This window comes from Xenopus laevis, chromosome 2S (assembly GCF_017654675.1).
Source record: "Xenopus laevis strain J_2021 chromosome 2S, Xenopus_laevis_v10.1, whole genome shotgun sequence".
NCBI lineage: Eukaryota > Metazoa > Chordata > Amphibia > Anura > Pipidae > Xenopus > Xenopus laevis.
The window spans coordinates 133,710,047-133,732,801 of record NC_054374.1 but is presented as its reverse complement, the minus strand read 5'-3'; the positions used below and the strand labels follow the sequence as shown (position 1 = coordinate 133,732,801).

The following is a 22,755-nucleotide window of genomic DNA, read 5'->3' as shown; positions in this document are numbered from 1 at the left end:
TTTGCAACTGGGGGTACTTTATTTATTATAATACACACATTTCAGTGAGTCATGTGACAGAAATGACATCAGAACTCACCGTTTATAACTGATGACATCAGAACTCACTGTTTATAAGGATATAATTTACAAGAGATTCATAGCTTTTGTGTATTTTATTTATATATATATATATATATATATATATATATATATATATATATATATATATATATATATATATATATATATATAGTGTAAAACTTAATAGCAGCAGACTAAGGAACTAACAGCATCATTAGAGCGTATTTTGTTTACTTGAGAAAGCCAGCCCCCCACCTTTGCTCTCCAGCACGTTTGTGGGCGCACAAATATTTTAGTGAACTGTGCCCAGTGTACATACACGGTGGTATCAATACCTCATGCTAGAATAATTTTTGAAAAGGCAACAGATTTTTCATGTATTCTCTCTTAGCCATTCCAGAAGAGAGACTCATCGCTTGACTCCAGTTGTTCTGCAGGGGTGTGTTCAGCACACATTTCAAATAATGCTTTTCCGAACATGCTTTTCATTGCCATGTTTATCTTATAATGCAGTTTTTCCCTAAAATATGACACATATAATCTGGCCCCATGTGCTAGGGAAGTTTATTGGGATGGGGCTGTTTACAAGACTGTTTTGTGTGCGGCTGTTATTATTAAAAAGCAGTGAATGTGAGATGGGACAGGGTGGGATGCTTTACTGGAAGGGGATTCTTTTGTTTGTGTCTTGTATGGAACAGACCAGAGGAGGTTCAGCACATCGTAGCCCTCGCAGGATGGAATAAGGAAACTTGCAGAGATGAAATTAGGGCGGTTTATCTGGTTTCCGCCTGTTGGTAGTCAGTGTTATTTATTTTTTTTATGTCAGCTGGTTTGCTTGCAAAGCAGATTTCTAGATTCCTGCTGTCATGTATTTGCTTGTTTATTTTGCTTTTCTGCTTAGAGGGGTAAAAAAAAAAAAATATATATATATATATATATATATATATATATATATATATATATATATATATATATATATATATATATATATATATACATACAAAATATATATATACACACACACACGCACGCACACACAAAGCAACAAGCGTTGTTTAATAAGAGGACCAAGTCACTGTGTATATTGAATATTGCAAACAGAAGCTTATATCAAAGCCCTTATGGTCACGGCTCCTGCACCTGTTGTTGAACTAAAACACTCAGCATCCCATAACGCAGCCCAGGCTATCATGGAATGCTCAGTATAGTATTTAAACAGATCCCTGCTCTGGGATCACCAGAGCGTGGCGTGTTTACGGTACTCCGCGCACCCGTCTGTATGTCATAAGCTTTTTCTGTGCAGTAAATATTACAAACTGTGGTTGACTGGGTGGGAGAGTTAACCAACCTGTCGGCTGTCAGTCACGCAGTGATATGCGGTAAAAAAACAGCCAGGTTGCTGTGTGCTTGTCCTACGTTACAGTTTAACCAAAAGCAAACAGCACTTGCCTAGGATTCCCTAGTATTACACAAGAGTGTTTGTGATGCCTGTTCATGTGCACTACTGAGCCAAGGCTGCGTGTGTTCCCAACATTGTCACCTCTGTATTCCTATTGGAGAAGAATCTGTCTGTGACTGACAAAAACAAACACACCGACTGCTCCGCTCTTTTATTGGCTAATTGATGTCTGCAGAAAATGGGCTCCATTCTGATCCATGTTTGTTGCGTGATATTGTTTCTATACCCAGCCTGGTACTGTGCCACAGCGCCACACAATTGTTTCCCAGTTTAATTGAAGGATACATGTTTTCCAGGGTGTGCAAAAGTACTATATAGTCTGGCTTTGCCTTTATCATATAGATCACAGGCATTATAAGTGACTATTTCCTTTTGCCTTATGTCTGTCTAATCGGATCTGAGCGAAGGAAATGGGCCTTCCACTGTATTAGAAGAATGGAGCAGGAGTGGATGTATTTTTAAAACGACTAGGAGCCAGACTGATTATTTTAGAGTTTGCAGGGATGTGCCTATATATAAACATATATAAAATATCCCAGAAGCTTAGAAACCAGGGCTGCCTGTCTTCCATGATCAGCTCTCATCTGAAGTGTTCATGATCGAGTGTTTGTGTTCAGTGGTACAATCTTCAGTTTTTGCCCTCAACCCAGTTATTTTTCTCATTCTGTATGCTCCTTTTTTTTTTTTTTTTTAAAAGATGTCTAGATGGGAAGTATATTTGAAATTAGAACTAGAGTTCCATCTTTCTTTTGCGGGAGTGTCCAACTCATGTAGTACAAGTCTGATACAGCACCCAGCTGTGGATTCTGGAAACTGTATTTCATTTAGTGCTGACAAGCGGCTATTAGGGAGTTTTCTTTACCTGTTAACAATAACATCTACCTTCACTAATCACTATATGTACCATATCACATTTGCGGCCCATGCCCTGATGAGAGCAAAATTGACTTCCTTTACATCCCCATTGTGCACAGCTGCTGCTTGGCTGCAAGCCATGAAGAAGCTTAAAGCTGTTGTTGAATGGTGGGAATTGTAGTTCACTGTAACCACGTGACTTAAATCATTTTGTCTCTTCCTGTACAGAAAAGTAACTGAGAAGAGATGCGTGCAAAGAAGAATACTTGGCTAAGGCTAATCAAACATATATAATATAATTTATGAATGGTTTTATGTAGGCCTTTTTATGTTTTTTTTTTTTTTTTTTTTTTGCAGTTTTATAAGAGTCATGGGCATGTTGCCTGCATCAGTACAAACCTATAGTGCTGAGCAATGCACTGACACTGGAGCCTAAAACATGAAATAAAGCTGCTCCAGGGTTTAGGTAGGGGCCTCTTAGAGCAGAAGTTGTGAGTAGTTTGTTTAAATTAAGCAAAATCATACCACTACCCAATGGCTGTACAGTAGGGCCTATAGTAACAGCTATTCTCCTTATTCTTCTTATTGTTATCATGTGTTTAAAAAGTGCCAGCGTATTCCGCAATACTGATTATTTTTTGTTAAGGGACCGGTTTTGTTAAGGGACCTATTATGGTGCATATAATAGGGTCAGGGATGGTGTCTCAAGCAGAACTATGGCAGTACGGCTTTGGGATAGCTGGTATAGTAGGAAGAGACAGTGCCTATAGTAACAGTGGGCATAATAGTCTCTGGGAAGGGACTATGGCTGTTGGATAGCAGGTATAGTAGGGAGAGATGGTGCCTATAGTAGCAGTGGGATAATAGTCTCTGGGAAGGGACTGTGGCTGTGCGATAGCAGGTATAGTAGGGAGAGATGGTGCCTATAGTAGCAGTGGGATAATAGTCTCTGGGAAGGGACTGTGGCTGTGCGATAGCAGGTATAGTAGGGAGAGATGGTGCCTATAGTATTAGTGGGGATAATAGTCTCTGGGAAGGGACAGTGGCTGTGGGATAGATACATACATTGACGAGGCAATGTACTAATCATGTCCCAAGCATTCTGTATAACAGTTCCCATACTTGTATATGTACATAATCACATGGGTGTATTTATAGGTAGCTTACAAAGTATTGTGGTGCTATTTTCTGCACTGTGTAGTAGTTTAGTAAAAGGCCCCTTCATGATATACCATTTCAGAGAGTAAAAAAAAAAGTAGGTGTAATGTCTGTACTAGAGCCACAGTACTTGCAATTCATTTTTTGTTTGAAACTTGTGTTGTCTCTTCTATTTTATCAAATGTGAGAGAACCGTGCTCTTCACACAATGTTGGCTTTGGCAAGTAATTGGAAAGCCTAATGCTGTTGCTGCAAAGATTCTTATGTTTTTAGTGCCTTGAGAGTGATTTGTAGCAGCCATTTGTTTTCATAATGACCTTGGCTTTTTCACCCCCCTGCCTCGAATGTGATGGTATCATAACAGGCAGCCACACAAAGCTCCCTATAGAGAAAGGGGCACATATCATCAATGTTAAATGAACGCAGCATCATTATGCTAGAAAGCAGCAGCCACAAGTGACCTATGGTTCATGCAAAGGCCTTGTGCCCATATGGTAGTGTCCAGATGGCTGGGTTGGAAGGTCTTGCCATCACCCCTAGTAATACTGAGCCAGTGTAAATATTTTATCTGCAGAAAAAGATGATCATCTGTAAAGCTAGTGAGGTGGTGCATTATATCATAAAGAGGAGTCTATAATAACCTTTGACATTAGGGGGGTTATTTATTAAAATCTGAATGCCAAAAACTAGAAAAATTTCAGTTTTTTTAAAACTATAAAATCAGATTTTTAGTGGGAAAAAAACCCCTCGAATTTTTCGAGATTTATTATACCCCGAGGATGGGAAAAGTCTGAATCCGAAAATCCGGCATTTCAGGCCTGCCAAGGTTGTTTACAAGTCAATGGGAGCGGTCCTTATTCTATTTGGAAGTTTCTGTGGTCTGCACTGGAATTAGCCTGAAAAAACAAGAAAAAACATACGATTCAGGTTTTCGCTAGATTGTAGAGTTTTTCCCTGATCCGATTAAATCGTGCATTTTTGATAATAAATAAGGTCAAATCGTGGATTCTAGTTTGGTCGGACGTTTTTATTTTAAAAACGGATAAATTCGGAGGTTGATAAATCAACCCCTTAATGTAATATATATATGTATACCCCTTTATTAACAAAAGCTTGGTCAGAATATAGAGCAGAAGCACACATGCCACCTTTGCATATTTTAGAAAATATAAAATTAATTTAAATAAACATACAAGACTGTTTGGAGCCTTTCCTCAGACCTGTGCAATTCTGTGTGCTTACGCTGGAGGAAAAGCAGGAATTCGAGTTTATTATAACGGTTGCTGCCACACTACACTTTTTACATTCGGTTATGATATCGCAGGTTGTCACTGAAGTTTTAATCCGTTTTTTATAGTTAAAATAGTCTTGCTCGGTGTGCTCTGGGCAGGTGTAGCGAATCAGAATTGAGGGGGAGGGGTCAGAAATTACCAGAACATTCCCAGAGAGTGAGTTGCTGATGCCTACAGGGTGGAGACCTGCAGGTATCCGTAGAGACACGCAAGGTGGTGGGGTTTCGGGTTGAGAGTTCCCAATACACCAACCAGGCGGGCTGTCTGCTATTACCCTGCTTGGGTATCTGGGTTAGCTGCTGGTCCGAGCCCTCCCACCATCGATGATCATATAAATGTTTCCCCTTTAACTGGTTGATCCACCTCTAAATTGATGTTACTTTCTTCCACGGTAACGTCACATGGGTCCCTGGGTTGTTTGGAAAGTAAACCCAATGAGGGTGCGCTTTAGTTCAACGGGTCTGCCTGACTGGACCTGTGCAAAACTCTACTACAGGGCTAATATGTTCAGGGGCTGCTGCTATGGAATGTGATTATGAATTCCATAGACTAATTCTTTAATTCTCTTTTAAACTGGTAGAGCATTATGGGTAACCACCTGTCTATTGTTAAGCCGAGGATTCATCCAGGTGTGCTTTTTGTTTAAAAGGGAAGGGACCCGAGTGCTTTATTTCTGAATAAGCAAACCGTGTCTCATAGCAGCGGTGAATTGTTTGCTCTTTGCTGGATCAGCTTTGCTCACTGCCTAACTCAGCACTGCGCCCATTCTCTGAATGAACGAATATGTGTTGTCCACTTATGAATAGAGGGTGGCGGCACTGAGCCATGGAATGAATGAGGCCTCTGTGATACACAGTACTAGCTCACTGCTTTGGAGGCAGAAGTTATGACAGCTGTGGGGGACACTTCAGGGCTTCTAAAGTAGATGAGTGTGGTTACTCAATCAGCCTATTACCCAGTTACTACCATTACTCTAGGTAGGGCACTTGGGTACCTTTGCCCAGTAATTCCATAAAAGTTGAAATTTTTATCAGGGATACTTGGTTTTTGATGGTTTTGAATACTAATTATGATTTTTGATGTGGAATATTTTCCCTAAAAATGCAGATAGAAATCCCTGCCCTGCCCCATTAAAACTTAATCAGTATGTAGTTTCCGATTCCTGTAGGATATCCCCAATCTCTGTGGGACAGCCAAAAATCACTAACCACAAAAGTCACAGATCTGACATGGCCATGACATGTTAGGAACGTGGCTTAATTCCCCCCCCCCCCAACAATTCAGGCTATATTTCTCTGCTTTATGCTTTATTATTGCTTTTATGATTTATATAAATACATTTAGCTACCGTAGTTTTAATCACTAGCAACCAGGCCGGACAGAGAATTAAATTAGGCCCTGTCATTTCAGGTACACAGAGGCCCACTCAGCCCACATAGAGGCCCAAACAGCCCCCACCAGCCCACTAAATACTGACTTTCAATGAGGCCTTATAGCAGCCCCTCTGGCATTTGCCAGAACCCACAGATTGCCAGTCCGCACCTGCTAACAACAACATCTCTGCCTGGACTGTAATTTAATGTAGGAATTTCCCATCCATTCTGAGCATATGAAGTACAGTGTATATATCCAACACAGGATCTTATATTTTCCCTTCAGCCTCACCACTGGAGCTGCACAGGTCGGTGATCCTTATACTGGACATATACCCTAAGAGTAACTTTTAAGAGTAATACAGACAGCAGTATTTTGAGATCATTTACTATTTTCTTTATTTCTACATTTCTTTAGCTTGTTTAACATTTTGACAGCTCACCATTTTGTCAGTTCAGTTGCACTATGACTTGGGGTTATCAACTCCAAGTTGTCAAAATGGCAGACTGTGAGATGAACGGGAGTGCGTCAGAACAAAAAGACAAGTCAAAAAAAAAAAATAACATTGACAAATTTAGCATCACATCCAATAAACTGCATACTTTTTTAAAATTCCAGTGTGAATAAGGGCACTAGTTTATAGGGATGGGCGAATTTGACCCGTTTTGTTTTGCCAAAAATTTGCCGCTGGCGAAATGTCGCAGGCGCCTATTGAAGTCTATGGGCATCAAAAACATTTTGTCTTGCGGCGAATTTTTTTTCAAGTTTTTGGGCGTCATTTTTTCGGCGAAACAAGGCGAAAAAAATCGCCCATCCCTGCTAGTTTATTTTTACAGCACTTTTGTGTTTTAAGGACCCTATTTAATAACAGAAAAACTTTTACAAACAGTTTCCTGCAGTGGTTCCCTGCCCAGTTAGTTTCCTATCGGCACAGTATGCCAGGCTGTCGAGGGTAGGGACTGGCTTTATTACACCTAAATATTTTTGTTTTAAAACTTAAACCTGAAGATTTAAATACTACATATTGGAAATGTTTAGCCATTTGATAGTTGCTACTATATCTCCATTTTTTTTTCTTGTTTCTTTGGTTGTGTCTTGTGGAAATAAGGGCTGCATGTATAGATGTTTTCCATTTGCTTTCTGTATAGGTGATATTGGCTCATTTGGCAGTTCTAGCCTTGTCTAATCAGCCATTGAAGCTAGCAGTCCTGTCGTAGTCCCCGTATTGAGTTAAAATCCCCTTACTACATAACTTTTTCTTATTCATATTTTTAGCATTCACACTCCTTTTGCTGTTGCATTCAGAACAAAAGAATAACTTTTCACCCTGATTTGTATTCAGGCTGCACCCCCATCCTTTTCTTTGAACCAGCCTAAATGGCTATAACTTGACTAGAGGTGGGAGATAATAATGGGGTGTTTATGGGGTGGGCTATATGTGGAGGCAATAGGGTTTTGCTTAGTAATGTTAGATTCTTTTAAAATAAATTTGGGGATGTTACGGGTGGTCGGATTAGAGGTATTTGGCTGGATATGTGTTTTCCAATCATCAGTGTATCCCAATTTGCAGTCTGTATCCTCCAGCAGTGATGAGCAATATGTATTCAGTTTCTTTGTTATCAGAGCAACTTCCTGTTTTTAAGAATAGAAATATGAACATGATCCAGAGACTCGTTACACAACAGCCGCACTTTGAAGGAGATTATCTTCATTTATTGTTCCGTAAACAAGCCGTGTAGTATTAGGTTAGGTCTAATTGTGAATACGGAATTATGGAAAATTGCATTTATACCACTGCGCTGAAGCTGCAAGAGTACACCATGCTAGTGTTGGAAAATGCCTCTAAGCAGCTCCCACAGATATCAATATATAAGGCAGTAAAATAATGTTTTGCTTGACCATAATCATGTGATTAGTAATGTAACAGCCCACTGAAGGACAAATACATATATATATATATATATATATATATATATATATATATATATATATATATATATATATATATATATATATATATATATATATATATATATATATATATATATATATATAAACCACAGAACAGTAAATGCTACCAGCTGATTGATTGTTATGGATTACTAGAACTAGAGTAAGGTTTGCAATTGTTACCTTTATTTCTAATTGCATTAAAGTGAAAATTCCATGTTCCTATTGTGTCAGTACTAGGCTAATGGCATACTAGTGGCTGATATCTAGCACTTTTTTTTTCTGTATTCATGGAAAGTGCTGCATTTTGGTGATATATGACATTACCTGGCAGTGATTTCTTTTGACTTGAATGGGGGGTGGTTTCAAGAATGATGTCCCCCATCATTCATGACAAAACACTAGAATTCACCCAGTCTTTCGTTACCCTTACTAAAAATGAAGCAGTGCAATCTTGTCTTTTGACCTTACTGCCCCTAAGCCCTGCAGTTTCACTTATAGGTTAATGTGAGCCATGGGGCAGTGCAATCCTTCTATAGGCAAACATTACGGATCTCTAGCCTATAGAAGCGTCATATTATATTAATTTACTGGTACATTATAGAATTACTTAAAATAAAGAGCTGTTTAAATTTACTGGTACATTAAAGAATTACTTAAAATAATACCATAAATAATGAAAGTCTGTGTATCATTCTGGTTCATGAAAGTAGCAGCCATAATGGTTATTAATGTGTTGTGTTGACCCAAAACCCATGGGGACCCACAGGTTCAGGTTGAAATGTGTGCGACCATTGCAGGTTAGGGTTGGATGCTGGTTTAACTGGGGAAGAACACTCCTCATCTGCTTCTAAATATTCCTTGTCTTGGAACCAGAAACACACACAAAAGTAGTGTACAGTATGAGAAGACATGGGTAAAGGTTTGGAATGGTACCTACAATGGGGTTGGATGCAAGTTAAGGTTTTGGGGTTTTAGGTCAGGTGCAGTTTGAGTTTTTCTTAAACGTACATCACTAGTGTGTTTGTAACAGCCACATTTCTTGTGTTTCTTTTCTGTAACCGCACAAATAACATTTGTTACTTACATAGCAATGGATTTCCTTATGAGATGCTATTTTTGTTTGGGCATTGAACACAAATGGTGCAGCATTCAGCATCTTGCATAAAAAGTAACCATAATGTTAATTATTGATGGCAGCTTGGAATATATGCATCATATATTGGAAAATCTCTGCAAAATCTCCAGACACTATTAAAAGCAGCCCTCGCTACAATGTTGTTCTCTTCCTCCATCCAGCTAGACTACAAGGAGCACTATCTTACTATTATTTTACTGTTTAGTATTTTATTTGACTCTGGCTTGATAGTTGCCTATCCAGCTGGCAGGAACCCCCAGCACCACATGAAATAGTACAGGAGCAACTCTTCCCAGCTAGGTGTATTATAACAAACTCAAAATTCAGTAGAACGCTCTGGAGAACATACAGGGTGGTATAGATATAACTCTCATAAATATGACAAGTGTTAACCATTCAGTCCTATCACCCCAAACAAGAAAAATACATCTTTCAGTAAAAGGGGGTTTGACTGACACACACACACACACGTAAAAAAGTGGCAGAATAAGTGATAAAGGGGTAATTTCTGCAGTAACCAAAGCCATCCAATCAGATGTTAGCTTTAATTTCTAAAAAATACTATTTCGCTGATTGTTTGCTATGGTTTACTGCCTGGGAGCAAATTTGCCCAGTGTTTATAAATGAGCCCACATCTTTAATGATCCCACTCATTAGAGCTCATTTATCAACAATTGACAAATTGCCTGTGGGCAGTTACCCAGTAACTGGCTTTTTTTCCGCCAGCTGCAGGTAGAACAATGAATGCTACAATTTGATTGGTGGCCATGGGTGATTGCCCACAGGCAACTTTGTCCAGTGTTGATAAGTGACCCCCTTGACTTGAGAATTTGCAAGCAAATGAATGTAGGGAGACACTTGGCCTTGAATTTCACCTTGCAGATTACGCTAGGACACAAAAGCCAAAATTGTTGCAAATTGAGGTCTTAGCGCTTGCAAATAAGTGATTATTATGGTATGCTCAATAGAGCTGAAAATGCAGAGGCTACAGTGAAAAAGAAACCCCTTTTGCACAAGTTACTAATTATCACAATGTGACTGTGGTTCTTGTTGTTCTGGGTTGATAACAGAGCAGTGCTGTAGCTTGTCCGGCTGTTTTTTGTGAGATATTTACAGTGCCTGTCTTTTCATTACTGCCGGAAGCTGCTGGTTCCCCTGCTGAGATGTAACTGGACAAGGAACATTTACTCTGACCCTTGCATTTCAATTGACAACATGAAAAAGCAAAATAGCTTTACTAATATAGCAACTGCAACTATACTGTACTGAACAACACCATGATTGCTAACCCTGCTTACTAACAAACGGAAACTTAGCCACAAACAACAGTCTATTATTATTCTGCCTGTAGCAGGCTTATAAACATTTGCTGGTTGCTGTGAGCAAACTTCTCAGGGGCTCAGAGCCCCCCCTTACTGTAGATCTGTGATACAGACCTGTTATAATGTTTTCCTTATAAAATGTGCTTATTCCCTTTTTATTGGTTTCTTTAAAAGGGTGGTTTACCTTTAAGTTAACTTTTAGTATGTTCTAGAATGACCAATTCTAAGCAACTTTTCAACTGGTCATTATTTGTCATTATTTGTTTGTAATTATTTGCCTTCTTTTGAATCCAACTTTCAAATGGAGGTCGCTGACCCCATCTAAAAAAAATACGATGTAAGGCTACAAATGTATTAGTGGCACTTTTGATTACTTTTTTTTCTATAATTTTATTATTTCTATTTAGGCGGTCTGCAGTTCATATTCCAGCCTCTTGTTTAAATCAATGCATGGTTGCTTGGGTAATTTGAACCCTAGTAACCAGATTGCTGAAATTGCAAACAGGAGAGCTGCTGAATAAAGGCTAAATAACTCAAAAAACACTAAGAATAAAAAAAAATCATATTCTGAGACAATTTGCGGTTGGTTTCACTCTATATATCATGCTAAAAGATGAACAATCCCTTGAAATACTTTGCCTAGGGAGTGACATTGTAATGGCAGTGAATTACCCTCTCCTGAAAGCAAGATAATGACGGCTTTAGGCGACTGGGCTGGCTTATCAGATTCAACAGTAATTCTTCCCCTTTATTGTGCGCTGAAAAAAAACTCCATTGTTTTGCCCTGAGTGTGTGGCAGTGATGAATGGAATCAATGGCTGACCGGCACATGTATATTTCCCATCAGCTGCCCGTGTTGCACCCCGTGTTACTATTTATTCTGTTCCCTTATCCGGAGAAGAGGCTCACGCTATACTGCACTTTGACACCGTATTGGAAAGACAGATTGGAGAGCCATCTGCCTGCTAAATGCTCCATGGCTGTTCCCCTCTCTCCCAATAAATTATGCATGCTTAGTGTAAGCTTTGACAAGTGAGTTAAGACTCCCTTTCCCCTCCTTCCTTTTGCAGTTTAAATAATTAAAGAATTCAAACAGATCGAAAGCTATTATTTGCACCTGTAATAGCTCTAACAAAAAAAAAAAGGCACGTCCTGCACAGCTCACTTGAGATCAGGGATTGGGTCATGGTCAGAGAGACTGGGGATGATAATTCACTATTCTCCTCCAGCCGGGCACTGCACAATAACTAATCCGGGAACATAAAATTACATTTCTCCTACCAGAGCGGAGGGAATCGTTTGCCTTTTGATTCTCTCATTTATTCGCTGCTGTAGATTACGGGATTGATTTAAATGTTGCCAGTTACAGTGATTGATGTGGAACGTGAGAACCACAACAATGGTAGATGGAGCAATGGAACAGATGGGTTGGAAGATAAGGAAGAGATCCAGGAAACAATCAATAATGATTTGATATTCTTGGAGTCTGATTTATAGTCTCATAAAATTAAACATATCTGGAAATTGAATTGGCTTCTGTTCTTAGTAGTTATTCCCAGAAATCAACTGAATCCTGCAAATATTCATTTGATCCTGTCTGCCTGTCATGTTATTATGGGTTCTGCTACATGTGTAAACTATAATGGTATGAAAAGGCTGCTGCATCACTGCTTAAAGGGATACTGTCGTGGGAAAACATGTTTTTTTCAAAATGAATCAGTTAATAGTGCTGCTGCAGCAGAATTCTGCACTGAAATGCATTTTTCAAAAGAGCAAATGGATTTTGTTATATTCAATTTTGAAATCTGACATGGGGCTAGACATATTGTCAATTTCCCAGCTGCCTCCAGTAACTCTTTACTGCTGTACTGCAAGTTGGAGTGATATCACCCCCTCCCTTTCCCTCCCAAGCAGCCTAACAACAGAACAATGGGAAAGTAACGAGATAGCAGCTTCCTAACACAAGATAACAGCTGCCTGATAGATCTAGGAACAACACTCAACAGTAAAAGCCAAGTCCCACTTAGACTGATTCAGTTACATTAAGTAGGAGAAATAACAGCCTGCCAGAAAGTAGTTCCATTCTATAGTGCAGGCACAAGTCACATGACTGGGGCAGCTGGGAAACTGACAAAATCTTTAGCTCCATGTCAGATTTCAAAATTGAATCTAAAAAAATCTGTTTGCTCTTTTGAGAAATGGATTTCAGCGCAGATGTCTGCTGGAGTAGCACTATTAACTGATGTTAATGATTCCCTTTAAGGAGGAGAAGGAGGGTCATGGCAGTTGGCTCCAGTGGAGTCATTTTTTGAGATGTTTCAGTGAGATAATTATTACATAAAATACTTGCTCATGTGTCCTGCTCCATAGCAGGCTTTTCTTCAGATTTGTTAAGCTTTGTCTAGCAATTACAACTGTTACAATTATCTGCTCATGGTCAAATTGCAGATTTGTCTGGTGGTCTGAAACAATGATGGCTGTCACCTGCTCTGGGGAGTTGTGAGCTCTATGATGTAGTGTAACAGTGTGAGTGCTCCGTGATGGGAGATTTTATCTGATTTTTACTTCAAACTGCAGGATTGTATGGATATAATTTTCGTTAAATTCCCCTATGTTATATTTTACTAGCTTTATTTTGCTGATGTACCCTTTGAAAGAGGATATATAATGTCAAGTACAGGTATGGGATTTATTGTCTGGATACCTGCTCTAAATTATGGAAGGCCATCTCCCATAGACTCCCATTTTAATCAAATAATTCAAACTTTTAAAAATGATTTCCTTTTTCTCTTTAGTTATAAAACAGTACCTTGTACTTGATCCCTACTTGGATATAATTAATCTTTATTGGGGCACAACAATCCTGGTGGGTTTATTTAATGTTTAAAGTATTTTTATTAGATTCAATGTATGATTGTCCAAATTATGGAAACATCCTTTATCCATTTGCATGGACCACACAATAAGGGGGTTATTTATTAAAGTCTAAATGCTAAAAGATTTATTATACCCCCGAGGCTGCAAAAAGTCAGAATCTTCGACCTGTCGAGATCCTGTAGAAGTCCATGGCAGAGGTCCTTTTGTTGCAATTTGAAGATATTATTGTCTGTACTGGGTTTCGTGAGATAGTCCGAACATTTCTGGCTTTTCCGCCAATTTCACCAAAAATTCAGACTTTTCGGGCATCAAATTCGAAAAAGTAGTGGTTTTCGTGTGACAATCCAAAAAAGTCAAGTTTTGCAAATCCAATTTTTTTCTGTGGTTTTTTAAAGGGGGTTTTCATCTTCAAACAAGTAGTTGTTTTCCAATAGATCACCAGAAATAACGACTTTTTCCAATTACTTTCTATTTTCCATGTCTCACTGTTTTTCTAATAATGAAGTGTAAAGTGTAATTTTTCACCTTCTAAAGCAGCAATGGGAGGGGGGTCGCCGACCCTGTAACCTGTTCTGAATGATACATTTAGTTGATACATTTCTTATGTTTGTCCCTGCTGAGCAGAATCTCTGGGTTTCATTACAGGCAGCTGTTAGACTTGATACAATAGTTGCCAATACTCCAGAAATACTGCTGATAAATGTATCCACTAAATGTTGCAAAATTGTAACCGTTTATAGTCCGCACCTGAATTACTGAGCTGCCAGACTCAAACCACCACAGACGGGCACATTCAACTTTAAACTAAGATTTTGGAAAAACGGTAAAAATAAATAATGGAAAAAGTGAAAAAAGTCTATTTCTGGGGAACAATCTGAAAACAATTGACCTGAAAAAAAGTGTTTGGAAAGTGAACAACCCCTTTAATGATAAATAAGGGTAAATCTTGGATTCTAGTTTGGTTGGACTTTTTTTTTTTATTAATCAGAAACATTTGGATTCTAGTAAATTACCCCCATAATGTGTAATTTTTAAAGGCAACACCTCTTTTTGGCACAAATTAAATGGAGATACCATATTTTTATTATGTATGTCCCCTAAAAGACTCCTGCTGCCCAACCAACATCAGAAGTGGATGTAGTGACCTATCCCATGTTCCCTGTTTGTTTTTGTTTTTTTTCTTGCTGCTTTTCCATATGACTAGTCCTTCTGCCATTTTGTAGCCTGTAGTTATCCGTGTAAACTGTGGTGCGCACACACACGTGTATTTTATGTAAATGCAGTTAAATGGCATGATTAATTGGAACAGTACAATTGTTGTCCCTGTAATCAAAACAGTAGTCATCACTGAAACATAGGACCGGTTGGAGTTGTATAGTTTTGCACACCTTTTAGATTAGATAACCGTGCTCTGGGATGGTTGTATACATTGCTCTGTAGTCTGCAAGTGGCTTGTGGGAAGGGAGCCTACAAATATTTCACCAAGTCATAAGGGACAATTCCAGTGTAAGCTGTCAGAATAAAATATCTGTTCATAGCCACTGGTCATGTGGTTACCTCACTTGCCTCCAAATGTGACACAAATAAACTACGGGCCTTAAATAACTTCCTGCTGTTTAATGCAGTTAGATGAGAATCCTTATCTAGTTGTAGGACAGAATGGATGCCTTTAGGCTTATGTCATACAGGGACGTTTCTCTCACCAGCCTCTAGTGACAATGTGTTATGTGATACAGATGTTTCCTGATAGTTGTCTTCACATTCTGCTTACAAGTGTCTACATTACTCACTCCTTACACAGAATCATGTGCATTCTAGCAAATGTTTGACAGCAATGCTATCTTTCCCTGGCCACTGACCCTGCATAGCGCAAATTATATAGTGAATAAAGTACCCCCTTCTTGTAAAATATAAGGATATTATAAGTTACCGAGGAGTTTCATGACCATATAAAAACACGAGGCCGAAGGCCGAGTGTTTTTATACAGGTCATGGAACTCCGAGGTTACTTCTAATATCCTCATATTTTGCAACAGGGGGTACTTTATTTATTATAATACACAAGTTTCAGTGAGTCATGTGACAGAAATTACATCAGAACTCACCGTTTATAACTGATGACATCAGAACTCACCGTTTATAAGGATATAATTTACAGGATATTCATGGCTCTTGTGTATTATAATAATATAATATAAATGTAATAAACCATACGCCTTGATTTCCCCTAGAGCACACTTGCAGACCAGTTAAAGGTAATACTGTACCTAGTTTTAAAAATGTGCACTTAAATATGAAATAATTTTTTAATAGAATCCATGCCTTAGTCCCATTAGCATGTTAAACACTCCTTAAAGGGGTAGTGTTACAAAATGGCTGTTTTAAAGCAACTTTTCAATTGATCTTCATTATTTATTTTTTGAATAGTTTTCTAATTGCCTTTTTATGACTCTTTCCAGCTTTCTTATGGGGGTCACTGACCCCATCTCAAAACAAATGTTCTCTAAGGCTACAAATGTTTTGCTGTTGCTACTTTTTATTATTCATCTATTCGGACTCTCCCCAATTCATATTCCAGTCCCTCATTAAAATCAGTGCATGGTTGCTAGGGTAGTTTAGAGCCTAGCAACCAGATTGCTGAAATTGCAAAGTCAGGAGCTGCTGAATAAAAAAGCTAAAATAACCCAAAAAAACACAAATAATACAAAATGAAAACCAACTGCAAATTTTCTCAGAATATCACACTCAGATGGATGAAAGTCATTTGCACATAACAGGAAAATAGCAAGTTTTTGACAAGAAGGAGGGGGAAATGTGTGAAACATTTTCTTGTATTGCAACATTTATTGTATATGTTGTCAGAATCTGTGAGTCGTTTACTATTTCTTGTGCTATGTATAGTTTGTATATGTTGTCTGATAATCCAAGCAATTCTACTTTTAAGTGAATCTGCCCCAATATAACACTAGCAACCTGTGTGTTATTTGCTAAAAAAAAAACCCTCAAATCCAGTGGCAAGGCAGTGTCATGATTCCTTTACTCATTTTAGTAGTTGCAAAATGTAAAATGTATTCTTTCTCATGAAAATAATTAAAAGCAACTTTCCAATAAACCTTAATTACCAGTTTTCAGTGATTTTTAAATGTAAATGTGTTTCTCTTAAAGAAGAATGTGTGAGTTGTTTGATATTACCTGCACTATATATCCTGACTACATGTATTATTGACAAGAATATATAGATACAAAGGTAAAAATGATAAGAATGGTACCCCACCAGGACATTAAAATATGGCGGAGTGGCACTTAAATGAAAAGTACCTAGGGACAGTTAGTTTATGCAACCTGGCCTTGGTGTGGGGCCCCTGAACAATTTGTTTTGGCTAATGAAACTCTGATGCAATTGCAATGTAGTTATCTTACAGGTACAATTTCATAGTGTTGCAATTAGGGTTATGGGTGTAAAGTGGTAGCTCCCGCTAAGCTATTTACATTTATTGACAAAAAATCACATTGTAGTGGCGTGATTTGTGTTTTAAAAGCTAAAGAAGCAGGTACTATATTGCCCTTATTTTGGCTCTTTATAAGTCTATTGATAATATTAAGAGATAAACAAAATGATTTTTCAAATTTCTGAAGCGGTTAATGGCTCCCCTTACATAAGTTGCCATTTTGTCTCAGACTGCTTCATGGGGTGTGGCCTGATATCAGTGCGGTTTTAAACCATCTAAAAGGACTGTACAGAGAATATTACATAGTAGGGGCAAAGATACATTTTTCATGAATGACTTGTACACAAAGATACCGAAACAATGCCTCCTGTATAGTGTTGTTCTGTAATATGCTCCATTCATGAGGAATATTTTAGAATATAATAGCCCTTTCCCCTGTAGCATCAACTGCATTCATGTTGGAAATCTGACTGTAACTTGCACATTTATGCACACACAGAAGCTCTTTGTCTTTAAGTTGAAAATGAAAATGCCATGATCTTCATAGAAAAGTAAATACAAAGCTGTTCTGTTACATCTCCAGATACCTCACATTTCAAGCACAGAGCTGGTATTTTGTCAGCGAGGCCCAGTCTCCTTTTACTGGTTTCCATTGGTTACGGATTCAAAGAATAGGATGTTTAGACTGCCCTCTGGTGGTTGTGATGTCAAGGAACATCCATACAGATCTATAGAAAACAGATCTCTGCATATGCATTTGTAGGCCCGGACTGGCAATCTGTGGGTTCTGGCAAATGCCAGAGGGGCTGCTATAAGTTGCCATAGAAAATCATTATTTAGTGGGCTGGTGGGGGATGTTTAGGACTCTCTGTGGGCTGAATGGGCCTCTGTGTACCTGAAATGCCAGGGCCTATTGTGAATCTCAGTCCGGACCAACTAGTGTGTGTGCGTGTGTATGTATAAATAAATAGATATATATATCACTTTGAATCGGATCCTGGGTGCTCCTAATTAAATGTAGGTAATGGAAGATATTAGGAGCACTCACAGATTTAACAATAAGTGAATTTATTGAAGTTTCACAAAATCCCCCACGTCTATATCTTCCATTATATACATACATACATACATACATACATACATACATACATACATACATACATACCATATACACTCATGGAGATAATTGAATAAAACAACAAATCAAGGCATTTTAACCATTGTTTTATGGTCCATATATCAACTTCTGGGTGCTCTTTGAAAGGTTGATTATTTAAATGGTAAAAGTGGACCTGCACTACTGCTCTTGTGCAGAATTTTCTTTTCTTTGGATCCAGTGTATCCAATGTTTCTGCCCTCTTGGGGGCCTTTAGAAATGTGTGTGTTTGTGTGTATAAGATTCATACAATAAAAGCAGTTTGATTTACCACAAACTGGAGTGTGGGTCGATGAGATTTTTTATATATTACTTTACCTTGCTCCCATATTTACTGAAATATTCTGGATCAGGCTGCTTAAGACTGAATATATTTATGTATGTGTGTATACAGTATAGTGTGTTTGTGTCTCCTTTGAAGACCCTCCTTGTGGAATATAAAGCAAACTATTGAGAAACTTAATAGCAAAACTTTATAGCATAAAAAAAACTTGCCAATCTGTGTTGGCCTTAAGGCAGATTTTGATTTTTCATTTGTGTTTGTGGACTCACATCTTGCAGAATGATCTCACTGGCCCTTATTTCTGTTTCAGGACTGGTGTCCAAGTCCTCCCCAAAGAAGCCTCGAAGTCGAAGCATATTCAAGGCACTTTTCTGTTGCCTCAGCGCACAGAATGTCAGCCGGCCAGGGGGCTCCAGTGAGCCACCGATCCAGAAGGAGGAGACAAATGCAACCCCAAAGGTAAATCAAAGTTAAGGACATCACATTGCAGGATTGTGTTATTTGCCTGTGTTTGGTGTCATTAAACATATTCAAGTGTAGAAATTCTGCCTTTGGCTCCTTTGTATTTGGCCTGTTTCACATTCGGGGGAAAGATAGTTGGTTCCCTTTGTCTGTCTCACATTTCCTCACTCTAGTCATCATTCTCATTTTTTATATATAACTATCATTTACACAACACTTTACAATAATTTATAATAAACAGGTTACCAACAGGGTGCAAAATAAAAATAGGAAGGAGGACCCTGTGCACAAGAACTTTGAATTCATATTATACAGATACTGCCATTAACTGTCTCATGGAGTTGTCTTTGTGGCATAAGAATCCTGATATCAGGGCAAGGAGAACACATTTAACACAGGTTATTTGCAAAGAGGCAGATCCACCCTTTTATTTACATTATACTAGAATGTTTATGTTTTGGGAAATTGCAAACAGGGTTCAGTGCTTTGGCTGCCATGATTTAAGCAGCTCAAGAGTCAGGACGAAAATGCCTGAAATCACCCACCTTTGCCCTATGAAGTGTTTTTATTCCTTTTAAACTGTGTGTTGATGCGTGTACACAGTTTGAGATCAATGCATGCGCATAAAATCCAATAGAGGGTTAACCAAGCAGACGTTCTGCATGCACCTAAATGGAAAATCTATTTTCTCTCAACTTAATATTTGTACTAAAAACACAAATCATCTATAACTTTCACAGACTTATTAAAAGGGAAGTATCAATGGGATAATTTCAGACTACTGTGATATTAGTGCATAGCTTAGTACTTTGGTACTAAGCCATGCTTTACTCCAGCTGTCCCTATGGCTCCAGCTCTCTTTCTTGCATGCTCCTGTCATCATTTTCTTGTTTGCTCCTTCTCTCCCATATTACTAGTCAATTATAGGTCTGTCTAATCCTGTCGTGCTAGTTCACTTCATGATGTTAGTTTGCCATAGGTTTCTCTATATTGCTACTTCATATCTGCTCTCCCCATTGCTACTTTGTTCCAGCCTTTTTCTCTGCCCAAAAATAAAGTAAATAAACACATATTCTTGGTCTTTTCATGTTACAGTGACACAAACATTCTCCCCTCTTCTCCTGTCAGGCATCTAAGAGTTTGTCTTCTCTTTTTTTTTCAGTCGGATTTACTCCAGTGTCTCCAGTATCAGTTTTACCAGGTATGTATTCTCTGAGTGCCAGCTTATATCTGTAAAGCATGAGAGGTAAATAATTACTTTCTACCCAATAAGCCCTGTCATGCTACCTTTGTACACTCTGTGCTCTTGCCTTGGATCCATTTTTCTGTGATCACCAATTTTATGCTAACTATACAGCTTGCATTATTTTATTTACACAATAACTGTGCTTTCATCTAATAAATATGGATCTTACAGGCTTCTCGGTTAATGAAATGTGTATCCTAACCACCTGGCTGCAGTGGCATTATGGATTGTCAGGTTGTTATTCTTAAGTGTGTTTAAATAATGGCTCCCGACTGGCTCAGTGTGAAACTGGAAGCCTGGTTGTGTATTATTTTGTATATCAGGTGATTATGGAAATATACCACCAGCTTGCTACTCAATTGTTCTTGGCCAGCTTTCAGTCTGTGAGTAGACGTGCAGTCTGAACCAGAACTTTTGTGTGGCATAATGCACTGATGTCTCGCAGTACCCTCATATATGGCCTCATGCAGCAATAAGCAAGAACAAAAGATTGACAATATAGTGCAGAAATGTTGTATATTATGTTAGGGTATTCTGTACCAGCCCAAAGCAACCCTTTACAATAAAGATCTGTGTCTCCAAAGATGCCCTTTGTAGCTTCTCCCTTCCTATTACGCCGACTCCCAGCACATTAACTGAAGCATCAAAACCCTGTAGCATCGACCTCTATGATAGATGAACCTCTTTTTCTGCAGGATGATGACCCCTAAGCTTAGCTTCTTAACAGCGTCTCAAAGCACACTGAGCGTATGTGCGTGTCACTGACACTCTTAACAAAATCCAAAATGCTGACCCCCATGACAGCTTTGAAGGCCTGGATCATTACTGTATTACTGCATGTAGAATCATACACATGCTTTCATTGGAGAAACATGCTTCTCAGTGATCTTTCCCTTTTAATAATTTAAAATATAACCATGTCATATCTTCCCATCTGCTAGGTTGTGCCTGCACAGTGCAGTATTTGCTATGGCTTCAGAGAAGTTGCATTAGGAGGAGATAGGCTTAAATAACAACTATTATGTCGTTTTTATTTACCAGTTATCTTTGTCTCATGAAAATATTGACGTATATTTAGTTTCCCACTATTATAAAGGTGTAACTGATGCCTCACAGTCTTGCCTAAAGTTTCCTGATGCAGTCTAATAAAATAATTATACAATTATAATTCACTTACAAGACGACATGGCGTGTGGCCTAGAGGTGGAAAATGGGTTGTTTTTGGAGGCATGAAATGTCCCAGCCACTGCAGTAGTCAAAACATTGCGGCTGGCACGGTAAAGCAGACACAGTTTAATGATTGCTATACACCTTTTATAGAACTGAAGAAAAATATAACACCCAATCATTCCCTTTGAAATGCTGTCCATAATAAAAGAAGTGACATTAGGAATGATATCTTTATCATGTAGAGCAGTAATTCCCAAACTGTGAGGCTAGACCCCTTTGGGTGGGCCTGGAGCAGGGGCCCACAGGCCAATTGTACTAGTCCTGAAAGCCAAGCTTATGTAAAGGAGATATTTACTATAAACACTTGATAATATTGAAAAACTATTGCTTAGTTGCTGATAAAGCCATACATTTAAACATTTTTAAAAACCTGTCCTGAGCTAACCGGTTTCTTGAACAAATGTTTTACCTCAAATGTGGTGGGGTGTGCACTGGACATCTGAAAACAGCTGGAATACAGTAATATCATTCTAAAATACAACCCAGCACTGTTTCTCAAGAGGTTCTGCTGCCCCTGCAGCAAGAACACTACGGATTATCTCCCCTACAGGCTATGAAGAACATAGGGCACCATAGCACATAGGAAGGGTGGGTCTCCAAAGCTGCACTGGAGGGGCCACAGTTTGAACATCCATGGAAAAACAAATCCACATTTATTAGAAATAATAAGTAATGTGTTTGAAGTTCATGGAAAAACAAATCCACATTTATTAGAGTTAATAGGTAATGTGTTTGAAGCTGATAGCTCAAGCCTTATGCCCTGTCGTTTGTCATATGAGGAAACCAATGGGCTGTTTCTTCCAGTTAAAGAAACAGTAATGTCAAAAAATAAAAGTGTTTTAAAGTAATAAAAATATAATGCAGTGTTGGCTTAAGAAACACTACTATTGTTTATATAAATAAGCTGCTGTGTAGCAATGGGGGCAGCCATTCAAAGGAGAAAAGGCTCAGGTTACACAGCAGATAAGCTCTGTCTGTCTAATGGTGTTATCTGTTATCCATTAGTCATCCTGTGCCATTTAGCCGTTTTTCAATTTCCACCATTGCTACATAGCAGCTTGTTTATATGAACTATAGTAGTGTTTCTGAAGCAAACACATCAGTTCTACCAGTGCAGGGCAACAGTACATGATATTTTCATTACTTTAAAATACTTACATTACTTACATTTTTAGGTGTTACTGTTCCTTTAAATGCAGTTGTATTAATGTGGCATGATCCAAACTGACCACAGTCGCATCATTGCCTGAACTGAATGTATTCCTCATCTTTTACCCTTGAATCCCGTCCCTGGCCTTCTCTCATTTCTATGAGTAATCTGTGCATAATGAAACTCCAGTGTGAACTTTCTGAAATGCACCTTCACCAATAAGCTTCTTCCACCTGCACTTTTAATGCTTCATCCAGTGGGACCGAAGAGGTGGCTCAGCCGGGTGCATCT

The 22,755-nt window shown here is 38.5% G+C and overlaps 1 protein-coding gene across 1 annotated transcript in view; it reads left to right on the top strand.

Annotated features, from left to right (window-relative positions):
* Positions 1-22,755, top strand: part of ctdsp2.S (CTD small phosphatase 2 S homeolog) — a 32,185-nt gene that overhangs the window by 1,046 nt on the left and 8,384 nt on the right. Inside the window, exons 2-3 of the mRNA XM_018250101.2 lie at positions 18,687-18,835; positions 20,001-20,039. Coding sequence (XP_018105590.1) covers positions 18,687-18,835; positions 20,001-20,039 — 188 coding nt within the window. The remainder of the gene's footprint in view (positions 1-18,686; positions 18,836-20,000; positions 20,040-22,755) is intronic.